General features: G+C 37.1%; 1 protein-coding gene across 1 annotated transcript in view; it reads left to right on the top strand.

Moving 5' to 3' along the window:
* Window positions 1-13386, top strand: part of ctnnd2a (catenin (cadherin-associated protein), delta 2a) — a 236376-nt gene that overhangs the window by 104691 nt on the left and 118299 nt on the right. The window contains exons 7-10 of the mRNA XM_087789092.1: window positions 6131-6179; window positions 7212-7419; window positions 7616-7718; window positions 8503-8635. Coding sequence (XP_087645218.1) covers window positions 6131-6179; window positions 7212-7419; window positions 7616-7718; window positions 8503-8635 — 493 coding nt within the window. The remainder of the gene's footprint in view (window positions 1-6130; window positions 6180-7211; window positions 7420-7615; window positions 7719-8502; window positions 8636-13386) is intronic.

The following is a 13386-nucleotide window of genomic DNA, read 5'->3' on the forward strand; positions in this document are numbered from 1 at the left end:
TCCTTCTGTTGCTCCTAATCTTTGGAACGATCTTCCTCTCCCTCTGCCTTTAAAGGAGTCTACTGACTCCTTCAAGAAACATCTTAAGACCTTTTATTTGTGTAGACTTTTTCTTAATTATCTTGGGGTTCTTGTGTTGTCACTGTGTTGCCTATACTTTTTTAAGTTTTTTAATTTGTATGTCTTTTTTACTGTTTAATGTTTTGTTAAGCGTTTTGGGACCCTGGTCTGTGAAAGGCGCTGTACAATTAAAGCTTACTTTCTACTAAAAAAAAAAATGCAGTAATAAATAAAGGTTTCATAATCTCAAACACTACTGCTGGGTTCTAGTTAGTTACGCAGTCAGACAGACATTCCAGACCTGTCGATTCAGTCTGCCAGTGAATGTTTGTACCACTACACGCTCTCCACATCTGGCAGCGCCAACAACATCTACTCACTCCCTTACAACTACTATCACATCCTAGATAAAGTCCGAAATAACTTTCATCGTTTTGTCCTTAAAGAAAGAAGTTGAATAACAAAAATCACATTCAACACATTATTTTCTTTCATCTTTGCCTTATTCTTACAATGCCTGCAGACATCTGTGCACAATTATGCATACACACTGTTTGCACCTTGATATACTAGTAAAATAAACAAACGTTTTATTCTCAAAATGGCGTCCCTGATAAATCAAACCGCAAACTACTAATACATTAAAATATTCCTCCCAGTATACACTTATTTTCGTGTGGAAACTTTTAAGTATAAGAACAAATATTCTGGGTAATGTAAGCTAATTTGCAACTGTGTGAATGACACCAATTATTGTAGACAATACTTTTGTAAAGGTGTTTTGAAGGGGTATTTTTACGCTAAAAATATTTAAATAAGATAGATTGACATTATTGACAAAAATAATTACTTTATTATTCATGTTCGACTTTTTTTCAATTAAAGATTTGCATTTAGAATCCACTTTATAGTTTATACTTATTTCTTACCATTGCAACCAAATATGGACACAGTCTTGTTTTCGTCGATATTAAATAAGTGTTCTCTATCAACCATCAACACGTGGAAGCAAATTCAAATGATGAATAAATAATGTTGTTATTTAAAATAAATATAATTGCATATCCGTATTAGTGTCACACCGGTAAAATATGGCGCTAATTAAATTTGTCATAAAGTCGAGTGGAAACGCGAGAGTAAACCAATTAAAGGACCCACCAGGGACACACGGTAGCGGTGGGCAACTATGCAAGCACTTGTGTAACTGCTGAAAAAATCAATTCACACAAACACACAGGTCTGCACTGCTGGTGCTCAACTCTATCATTTTGTCAATAAATTATAGTCGTACGAACCATAATTTATGTATTTCTCTTCACATTTTTATGTTTAAGAAAGAGATTTTTGAGTCATTGTGTGAAAGCATTTAGCTAGTTAGCCTAACAAACCAGATTTTAAATCCCTGAAGATGAACTTCTCTAAGAAACTCTTGTGGAATGTAAGATCTAATGCAGTGTACTGTTGAAAATGGACTCTTCTCTTTAACTTAACAGCTTGATATTTTCCCTACGGTCGCTGTATAAAGGTTCATCACATCTCTTATCTCATCTAGTCTTACAACCCTGAAGCGTTTTAAACATTATTACTGTCTTCATATCCCTCCGTCCTCTCAGTGGAACCCGCTCAAGTTCTGTAAGTCCATATTTTTGGTCACTTATTCCTCAACTTTTGCTTTAAGAAGTGCCACCTCGAGGGGGAAGCCACCTCTTATAGTGAATTTCTAACTTCTTTTTTACCCAAATCAAGATTGAAATTGTTGAATTAATGCTATAAATCACAGGATAATGGATTCGTAGTTTATTGTTCTTAATGAAAGAGAAAGTGAACAGAGCTGGAATGAAGTCTTTGTTTGGCTGAATTAAGGTCGTTCGATGCATTATTGTAATTTAAATGTAGATAACGTTTCCACTCGGTACACTTTTCTATCCTCTCTTTTTCCCCCCTCCTATTTCCTTCCCTGTCCTGTTAGCTCAGCGTCTTTGTCCGTGGGAGCATGGCTCTGTGTTTGTGCCCTCGTCTCTGGGTGTTTGGTCTTGTCAGTGTAATGGGGCCAGCGTTGTCAGCAAGACTCATGAATAGCTTTACTATAGGAGTAGATGCTCAGGTGAACTTTCACGTCCATGTGCATGTTTACCTTTTTGCTTGAGTAGCAGTTAGGTCCGAGCCATTGACGGACAGAGGCTTATAGACCAGGTTATATACGTCATGCATGCAGAGAAAGTGTGTTTACTAAAACATTGAACAAGTCAGTTCGCCTCCAATGGGGTGAGCGTGAAAGCAAAAGGCCTGGTAAGTTAGTGCTCTTCTTCCTGGTATTTATAACCCTGAGAGGCTCGGCTTTAATAATAAATGTCGACATGGCACCTCAAATATCGCTGTGTTTGACCGAAGAAGCCCTTCAGAGCGGAGACGCATCAGAAGCATTTTTTTTTCTTCTCCGTCCGACTGCTGTCTTTGAGTTTCATCATTGCATAGATCTAGAAACTACCGTTGGTCAAAGCAAAACTGAGCATAAATAGAGGGATTAATAAAGATTATCTATCCATTCATCTCTCTATCTATGTTCCTGTTGCAGTTTATAAACAGTCCAGCATCATGATTGTTCAATGATCAGTTTTAGGTCTTCGTTATTTATTATCTTGTGTGTCTTTATTCTCAACTAAAGATCCTTTGATTTATCCTTATACTGTAATTTTGATTGATTTGTATGTTTAACTATTGCTACTTCTAAACAATTGCTTCTCCCTAATATATATATATATATTTATATGTATATACTGTATTTATTAGGGAAAAGGAATGATTTAAAAAATACATATATATTTATAAATATAAAAATATAAATGTTGAAACAAAAGTATTGAATACAAAGAATAAAGATATTGTTAGGGGTCCATTCTTTGTGCTGATGTATATTCCAGGAAAATTTAACATGTTTAATATTAATGTATTTCCCTCATATTATATACTTGTTTTCATATAATAATAATTTATGCATTAATTCTATGCATAGGGCATAATTTTCACATGAACGTGTTCTAAAAAAAAGTATAATTCAATTCTTTTTTTTTAAATACATTTAAAATAGAGTCAAAAGTGAGACACACTCTCCCCTGATATACTTTCTTACACCTGGTGGTCGAGCAGTTTTTTGGCCTCGTTAGATCCTTCTTTTAATTTGTCACACAGTTGGTCATTAATCATGTGGAAGAAAAGAAGCCTTAGCTGGTCCTGATGTCTCCGCCAGACTAGCTCTGTCTCCAAGCGAAGCAGAAAAAAAAAAACCCTGCCCAGACGACATATGTCGCTATATTTATCCAGGGAAGTTTTGCTGAGCAGCCAAGCTCATTTTCCCCACTTTTACTCTTCCTGCACAAATGTTCAGCTGCAAATATTCACACTGAAGCTCACTGAAGTGTACCATTGCATAACCGCTGGTAGTCGATGTAGGTCACTTGCTATGTTATTCTTTTAGGGTTTTAGTATCTTTCGCTGTGGCTGTCGACGTGTACTCCAGACTGGCTGTCAAAGTGTCAATCAACAGAGATGACAATTGAACAATGTGCTAACACTTGAACCTCCCTTTTTAGTGTTGGTTGTTGATCCAGTAGTTGCATGAAGATCCCAGGTTGGTCAATGACTTTCATGGCAATTTCAGTAGCTGTTACAGTTGCCTCTGTGGTAAACGGTTCCTGGACGACCCGGATCAGTCTGAAAAGGATCGGAAAGTGAAGCTACATTTTTATTTAGACGTTTTTGTGTCGTTCTGCTGAAGAATCGCTGCAGCTTTCCGCTCTTTATTGAATTCCATCTCTCGCTGACACATACCAGAGTGAACACTTGGATGGGTGATGAAATCATATTTGTTCATGTTTTGCTACGTTTACCTGAGGAATGATTGACATCTCTAAATGCGTCAACATGAAGATTTATGTAGCTTTTAAGGAACCCCAACCCACCCCACCCGCCCACACACACACTGCTGTCTCTGTAGGACAGTGAGATTTGACATGGGATCTAAGGTTTCGCCGCGTTGCCTTTTCCACTGACATTTCCTGAATAATAAATGCATTGGACTCATAGCTGCAGGTAGCCAGACAGCAGGTGTTCCTTTACAAGGTTTGAGGTGTTCAAAGAAGATTTATTACTGCCTCCACTGCCGGGTCACAGAAGGGACTTTCTGTTTAGTGGTCATTTTTGGCCAGATGGACGTGAGCGACCTACGTGGAACATCTGATGCTCACTTTGTGTAGTTGTGCTATCGGGCCAGACAAGTACGGTGGGACAAAAATAGGGCGCACAGCCACGTGAGCAAAGTAAGGACACTTTCTCTAGTGCAGCGTTACCTTGAAATATAGTTAAGAAAGTTAATCTTGAATATTGCCCCTGTTCTTCTTCGTCTATATTTAGATTGCACTTTGACTTACGGGCGCAACCAAGCAATTGTTAGTCCGCCTACTCTGTGCATGGTAGACGTTCTGTAGGCACCGCTGTAGGAGAATCAAGTCACGGTCAATATGCAGGAAAAGTTTTGTTTAATGATCCACAGTTACCTTCTGGCAAATTGTAGAGGAGCCATGAAATAATGTTGCCTTCAACTTGTTTTCTGTATATTATTATTAAAATTGTTATTGTCACAATCCTTGTTGGTAAACAAATTATATAAATACAAATATGTATATATTTATTTAAACTGCTTAAAGTTGTTTTTTATGCGTTTATTATCAGATTTAAAAAAAAATGAATAAGAAGAAAAATGTTCATGTAAATAAGGGGTCCCTAAACTTTTCCCTGTGAGGGCCACGTAGCTTTTTCCTCCTGTGATGGGGGGTCGGTTTCAGTTTGTAACAGAAAAAGTGTGACGACCGCAGAGATGCCTAGACCTAAAAATGTTTTTTTTTTCCCACACATTACCAAATAATCTCCCTGGGTTCTTCAACGAAATCAATACAACTATTTGTAAAATAAACAGTAATATATGAAAACGTGATATATATAACTTTAGTCGTAGAATACAACCATGGTCTGCAAAAGGTGTTTACAAATATAAATGACTTACTTACTAAAAAAATATAGTCGTGATTTTTATTTAGCTTTTTTACAACAAAAATATGGGTGGCCCTATTTTTTTGTCACTCACTGTATGTGTAAAAAACTGAAAATTTGGTATCGTTGAAATGAAAACGTAACTGATTATAGAATAAATATTGAATATTAAAAAATTATTTTCCCCTTTTGATATCCGATGGACTTTGCCCAGGTCCCGGGTAATAAAAGTCTTAAGTTGCTGATAGTCTGCAGAGCAGTTGTCAATCAAAATCTGTCTTCATGTCCCATTTAACTAAAATAGGCTCCGGAACCTCAACGGCCCAACAAGCAGCAGATCATGACTTCAATAGTGAAGCCTAAGATTTGACAGAGGCGATTGAAATGTGAACGTCTTCAGTCAGCAGTGACTCATAACTGAGGTTGGTCTTAACATTATAGCGGGGGAACAAAAAAACAAAACTGTGAAGATTTGCATTTGAAAAGGAACCAAATGTACTTAACCCACACAACTTCTGCATCACTAAGTCAAGAAATAGAATGCCCACGTTGTAGAACCTCCCACTTTCCCAAAGAAAATCCATAAGACATTCTTCCAGAAAACATTTCAAATCAGTTCATCTCCTTATGATACAGGTGATATTTTATTGTAATTTTACTCAAATATGCCAAAGTCTATGGTAACTGTTCCCTTTATCTCTGAGTAGGAAGTGTAAGAAAGCTCTGTGTGATGCTTTCAGTGAGCAGAGTTCTGAGGACTTCCCGAGTCTCAAAGTCTCTTTGAATCATTTCCCAATGTTCTTTGGGGATTTCATTACTTGGTTCATCCTCGACTTCTCAAAGGCACTAGTGAACTCATTGTGCGTAACGTTTTTGATGGCCGCCATTCTCTATTCTCTTTAATTCTCTTCTCCTTCTACAGTCTTCCCCCTTCACTCATGTTTGTTTCATTTGACCAATTTAAGCATCTATTGACACCTCTTTAAAAATTCTCTCTCATTTTCTCAACTTCTTCTCTGCTCAGGTGACATCGAGTCGTGCAGCCCAGCAGCAGCAGAGCAGCACTGGTCCAGGTACGACATATTTTCTCCGTCATTTATGTGATGATTACTTTTTTATAAACACGCTCTCAAAAGAGAATTTGATTTAACAGTTGTGTTTTTGTTCTAACTATACTTTTTCCATGATTCTTGAAGTATTATCTAAAAAACAAAGCTTGGTAATATCACTTTTATTTTAAGTTTCTTTTTAATTCTTTTAATAGAAAAAATAAATTTATATCATAAATATCATAAATACCAAATTATTTTGAAATTGAAATATATTTGATGTCTGTGGTGTCTGAACCCATAATACTTCATCAGAAATGTATTGTAAATTCATTTAACTTTCTTCTACCTTTTTTTTATTTTTAATTTGACCAAAAATAATACCTGTTCTTTAAATACTTCAAATGCTTTTTTGATGATTAACGCTGTGTTGTGTATGTAGTTAAAACATTAAAATCAAAAGGGCTATCAATATTTTTAAATACAACAAATGAATCGCGATTAATTGCAATTAAAAGTTGTTTTTTTCACGTGACTAAATCCGCTTACAATATGTTGTTTTTAAAGTGAGCCAGCCAAGAGTAAGGTCTTTTTTTTTTAAATATATATACATTTTTTGCCGGAAATAAACTTTTTAAAACCACAAATTAAACTGCTTCATAATAACATAGCATAAGTATAAAGTGTGCAAAACAAAGGAGATTATCCAGTGAAAAGTCGACTCTATATTTACCGTACGACACGCCGTGTTGTATGTTTTTGCCGTTCATAAACAGAATAAATGCTTCTCTGAATAAATGTTTGTTTGTTGTTGGCTCATGATTAGTATTCATATTTCTCGCTGCCAGTAAGATCATCGCACATTCCGTGGCGGCTGATGATCTATTTTATTGTTGAAGCGCTCTTGTGCGTTCTCTATATTCTATTACCTCGCTCTGATCTCCAGCTGTTTTTGTTTTCCTTCCATTGTTGTGTTCATCTCCCGTAAACCCACAGAATAATGTCATCCACGAGCTGCTTGATGATGTGTTTCCATCGCTGCTCGCTCTCGCCCAGGTATCTACTACTCTAGCTCCACCCTGCCGTCCCAGCGCGTCAGCTCTCCGTTAACCGGAGGGTCCGGGTCGCCTGGGAAGCTGCAGCGTCTGGGGTCGTCGTCCGACTCTCCGGGGTACTCCACCACGCAGCGCTTGCCCTCCTCCGCCTCCCCGTCCTCCTCCCCCAACAAGCAGCCGTCGTCTAACCGTCTGGCCAAGTCGTTCAGGTGAGCGACCGACGATCGTCCGTCCATGCGGGCGAATACTTCCGGAACTTTATTTAAAAAACGTAATTACAAAACTAGAGTCAGGAGAGAAGAAAGAAACAAAGTTAATCCGGCACACGTATACTTCAGTAAGCCGACGTAAAAACAGAGACATATGGGTTTTAACAGTGAATTACTTCCCTTCACTGTCTTGCAGCACCACCACTGCCGTGACAACAGGAGGGTCTCCACTGAGGGTTGCATCCCCGCCCAGCTCCACAGCAGGGGGAGGTGGAAGCTCATCTTCCCCTCTTCACCAGGTGAGCTTCTTGTCGTGTGACTTTTCAAGCGTTTAGTGTGTGAAGTTTATATGATTTAGTTTTATTCTCTACCAAAAATAACACTGACGGAACAAACACATTTAAAGCTACATTGGCTTTGAATGTGTTTGTTCTGTCAGTGTGACTATAGGTTCTCAATGAATAGTTAATAAAAATGACCAGTGCCTTTAAAACCACATCAATGAAAGGTTGTGATTTATTTGACTAGAGATGCAAAAGTGAATTTATTTAGTTAATGGTTTAAACTTAATATTTGAGGGTTTTTCGTTCAAAATCAGAGTTTTCAATGCAGTTGGAAAAACAAACCTATTGTTTGTTTCTTACCTTAAATCAAGTTACATATCTGTGGAAACTAAATCATATGTATATCAATAAACTAACAGAACAATGTTGTGATTTTTTTTTTTTACAGGAAATGTTATTGGTAATTTAGTGTTATTTTTCTACTGGCATATATTTATATTAGTGATAAGGTTTCACGAAACGGCTAATAAGGTTTGATTGGAAACTCATGCAAACAGGTGATGAGGTTTTAATGATGCAATGTCCTTATTTTCAAAGAACACCAGAAGTGACTCTGTGCTCTATAAGATTTGACTGTAAACCGCTGTCTTAATATAAAAAAAAACATTATGAAATGAGAGCGCCACCTACTGAAAATGTCTTAAACCCTGTCTACCCATCAGGAATATCTAGCATGTTAGCAGCTGGTTTATTCGTCGTGTGAGTTCAGACTCTTGAGTTTCTCTCCTTCTGCTTTCAGATGAGTTCAGGAATCGGCAGTTATGCCACTCTGTCTCCCAAACGCCTGGCAGCTCACCACGCCTCAGACCAGTACAAGATCGCTCACGAACTCTACGCCACAGCAACATTGCAGAGACCTGGAAGTCTGGCTGGTAGGTCATGAAACACTGTTGCACACACACCGGAGTGAGTGAAATGCTTCTAATCCTTATGAAGTCTAAATGCTAATATTGGCTTTTTGGTGAACACATAGAGCAAAGGAAGTTGCCATCTAACCTCCCATTTGTCCATCCCTGGTTGTTTCCACGTCCGCTGGTCTCAGTTAGTCTCTTGGTGATCCTTGTCCTTCATCATCTGTTCACCTTTCTTCTTCAAGTCTTGTCTTTCTTGTCTTTTAACTGTTTGATCGTAGATTCATTTAAATTTCCTGTGACGGATCATCCTGAACATTCCTTCCACAGACTCTTTAGATGTCTTCATGTATGTTCGAGGGGATTAAAAAAAAAAAAACCAAAAAAACACATGAAATATTAAGTCAGAATATGTTCATCAATTGATCGTCTTCAACCAAAACTTTCCGGCTGTCGCCACATTTGTTTTATTTGATCGTGTCGTTTCTAATTTAAAATAGCCCATCTGTTGCAGACCCGCTATTCATTTAAGTTACCGGTTTGTTGTGCAATTCTATTACTCGCCACGATAGTCTCATCCAATTTGTCACAAATCCTCCTTTTGAAAGGAGTGAATGGCTCTTTGCATTTCATAAAGTGCTATTCAATTTAAGCTGCGTTGCTTATCTTAAGCAAAGGGTTTTTTTTTTGTTAGCAAGGGCAACACCATTTGATAACACACTCTGGAGGCGTAATACAATCGTATATATCAGTGTGTGAGACACTTCAGAGTAGATGGATGGATGGATATATAGATAGATGGATAGATGGATGGATGGATGGATGGATGGATGGATGGATGGATGGATGGATGGATGGATGGTTTAGGTATAAAGTGAGTGAACATTCATAGACTCAGATGTAAAATGACCTCACAATGTTAAAGAGTCCATACTTCCAATTATCAACTTTTACTGAACCTTTAGTTGAAATCCATTCTGTTAATTTCAAGGCATTTTTCCAACATAGAATCCTGGTGCAGGTGATAAATGGCACTTTTTAATTATGACTCCAGATGAATGTTCACTGGCTTTTTCTCATTACATTTATCAGAAACTGTCAACCATCTGAAACTAAAATAGTGAACCTTAACAACAAGGTAAAACATTTCCAGTTTTTACCGGTTCATTATAGGAGAGCGTTGACAGTACCTATTATGTAATCCAAGCATCATTCAGTCGACAGGCTTGAGAAAGATATTAAAAAGCTGAAGAGAAAAAAAAAACTTCCCTCCGAGAGGTTTGCTTATTTCCAGTGGGAGACATTCATCCTGGAAAAAAATAAAGCTTAGTGGAGTTGATCTGAGTAGCGGGTTTGGAGAGCCACTTAGCAACTCTACAGCACCTCCTCTACAGCAGAACTCATCTGCCGAGAACACAGTTTATCATAAAAAAAAGTAAATCCAGTGTATGTTTTAAGTTGTTGAGAACAAAATGGAGGCGGCTCCAGCATGAGGGGTGCACTATACAGCCTGGGAAACATTTTGTATTCACCCAAGTTTCTTTTTTGACCACAAAATGCTAGAACACCAAACTTAATATTCTTGAGTAACAACATATAAAACAACATGTTTACCCTTTATATGCTTCAGAGAACTATTTGTTTTTGTTCATATTTAATATAATTATAGAACAAAGTATATTCTACGGAGCCCCACACATGACATGGTAAAAAATAATAATAATTCTACGACTTCCTATTTAGTGGAAATTGGATTCTTTAATGTATGAATAACAAAATACACTGTAATACCTCTTTTTTCGTCTAACAAATCGGAAAAAAACTAACTTCAGAATAAACTCTCTGGTGTGAATTATTTGAGAATATAAATGCCGTTTAAACTTAAATAAATAGTAACCAATTTTTCAAGGTTAAGTTATTCATCAAAACAATGTATTTTATTGTGGCTAAAACCAAAATATATAAATATATAGTAGCTCCATTGCAAAAAAGATTTTTCAAACTATCAAGTAGAAATGACAAAAACTAGTCGGGGGTTGGACCAGGTGCCATGAGCTGTACGAATTTTATGACGTGAAAGGGTGATAAATTAAACGGTCCAAATGATCACATAATTATTATAAGTTACTCTCTTTAAAAACCTACAAAATGCCATCTTAAGAGTGGAGTTTTTGTGCAAACAAATTCAGATTTATCGGCAAATATAGGCACAGAATATGTGTAGATCAATAGTTAAGCTTGGCTGATTCACTATAGACAATTATGAATGAATTATTGCAGTTTTACAAAAGAAATAAAAGTTTCCAAGTTGTAAATGTAGTTCATTTGATCAGGTAGAGAAGGTATTGATGGTCAGACATCTAATTCAGGCCAAGACTCTTTTCTCTAAGTTTTTCTTCTATTTAAAAAATTATTTACTGCCTAAAAATGGGTGGTCCTATATATTTTTGTCTGAAAAAATAAATCAAAATGTGTAATAGGTATTGTTCAGGGGTCCAGGCAATAATCATGTTTTTACCAGATCAACTAAAAATCCTGCTTAAACAGGACACTCTCAACACATCAATCAGTTCCTCATCCCCACGACAGAATCTTCACTGTTTGTTTTTGTCAATTCGTATTTTTTTCCGTTTTTCCGTGCCGTCACTGTACAAACAGGAGGGGATCATCGGGGGACTGAAGCTGGATTTAAATCTCCTCCTGTATCCCTCCTCTTCCCCAAATATGTTATTGAATTAAACATCACGACGGGGATTCTCTCGTGACTTCTCATGTGAAAGAAGGAGGTCAGTGTTTGCATGAGCAGGCCCCAGCGCGTCCAATAATGAACGAGTAAAGAAATAAAACCGCCTCGACCAGGACTTCAAAGACGATGGAGATGTGAGACAGAGAGCTGAGATGAGTCATGCTGTTAATGGGTGTGTCCACCGCGATAATTAGCGCTTCTTCATGAATATTCTGACCAGCTTCCTCGCTCTCTCTCTCTCGCTCCTTCGCTCTCAGATGAAATTTACAATGAAGTTGATGGATGTTTACATTCCAGAAAGTGAATCCTTTCTTTATTTAATTCGTTATCCGTCTCCTTTCTCTGTTTACTTCTCTTATCCGGCAGAAGCGCTGAGAAAGTAGGAAGTGACAGGAAGCACTCTCGCGTTGTTATTGGACGTGAAAATTTGACAATTGAATGCACAAGCTCGATATCAGCAAAACAAATAGGAAAATGTATTCTGATGTCTTTTCGGCTCACAGTGTCTGCGCTTTATTCTATTTATCTGTTCTGAGCCTATTGTGGCTTCCACGTGTCACAATATTGAAACGATTCATCCTCGATTAATGATGTCTCCACTCGCATCTCAACTGTCAGCAGAGCAGCGGCAGACGCTGGGAATACAAACTGTAATGATGGAAGTGATCTCTCGGTTTAAAGATAATAATATAAAGTAAAGTAATTTTGGTTGATTTACAAAACTACCATAAGTTTAAGCAAAATTAATTCGCACTGTTGATTAAAACAACCTGCTTCTTCCAGCCAAATAAGAAAGAAAACCAATTGAAAATAAGGTACAACAACATTATTCAAAACCAGAGAATTTGACAAGAGATATATTACTCTTAACTGTTTTCGTTTTCCTGGACACAGACTTGTGTCGTGGTAATGATAACCAAAATAGAAGATTTGGATCATCAAATTAAAATCTCTGGTCCTTTTTGACCACACATTTTAAGGTTAAACTAGTCAAATCCAAGTATTGCTAAAAGGTGGTCCCCGACCCACCGGTCCAGGGACAAGTCCTGTTCCGTGCGGCATTTGTTACCAGGCCTCATAGAAATAAAAAATATATAATTAGTAGAATTTCTGTTCTTTTTCATTATTACTCTCTTAAAGTTGTTTTGTTTTAAAAAAAAAGATGGTATTTTCTCTTAAGTAACATCAGTCTATGACTCTTGACACGTCAAGACGCTCGTTTCAGTCAAGTTCACTCAAAAAATAAATCTATAAAGAAGTAGGAACATGTATTTATATGAAAGTCGGTCCGTGAATACATATTAAACAGGTCGGCGGTGCAAAAAAGGTTCGGCTTAAAAGACAAGTAATGTGAAAACCCAACTTTCCTGACTTACTCTTATGGTTTAAATATCAAGTCTTCCTCTCCAAGAAGTCCCTCATCATATTTTGAATTTATTACTTTATAAAGTTCTCCCCTTGTCGGAAATCTGTACGAACGAGAGGTTACGAGAGCGGAGTCAATTATGTCGTAATAATGGTTTCACTCCTTGTGTCCCTTGGAGGTGGAGACTTCCAGGATTGATGATGCTCAGTGACAAACCTTGATGCTTTACCGGTCACAGCAGAGTGGGTGTGATAATGAGATTTAATCTCCAGAAAATCATGTTTTCAGTGGGCGGGGCTTAGGTAAATATTTCAAAGAAAAGAGAGTTTTGTACAAACAGACATACTGATAAGTACACTAGAGGTCAAACATATATTTAATTTATTTCCTTTAAGCCACAGATAAAGCAGAAAATGTTACTTGTCTTTTTTTCTTCGATACTGGATTTTCAGATCTTTTGTTCTTCCTAGTCCTGCTTTGATCCATTTCAATATATACTTTAAATCTGATAATGTAAAGTATTTTCTCATCATGCATTTATATTTCCAATCTAATTTTTGAATAGAGCGGCAGGTACGTCTACGACTCAACGTGACTTGTTTTGAACCTGAATGAACTATAATGTGTTTCATCACATTTTATTCAATCTTTCACCCTGAA

The sequence above is a fragment of the Callionymus lyra genome, chromosome 4 (assembly GCF_982586985.1).
Source record: "Callionymus lyra chromosome 4, fCalLyr1.hap1.1, whole genome shotgun sequence".
NCBI lineage: Eukaryota > Metazoa > Chordata > Actinopteri > Syngnathiformes > Callionymidae > Callionymus > Callionymus lyra.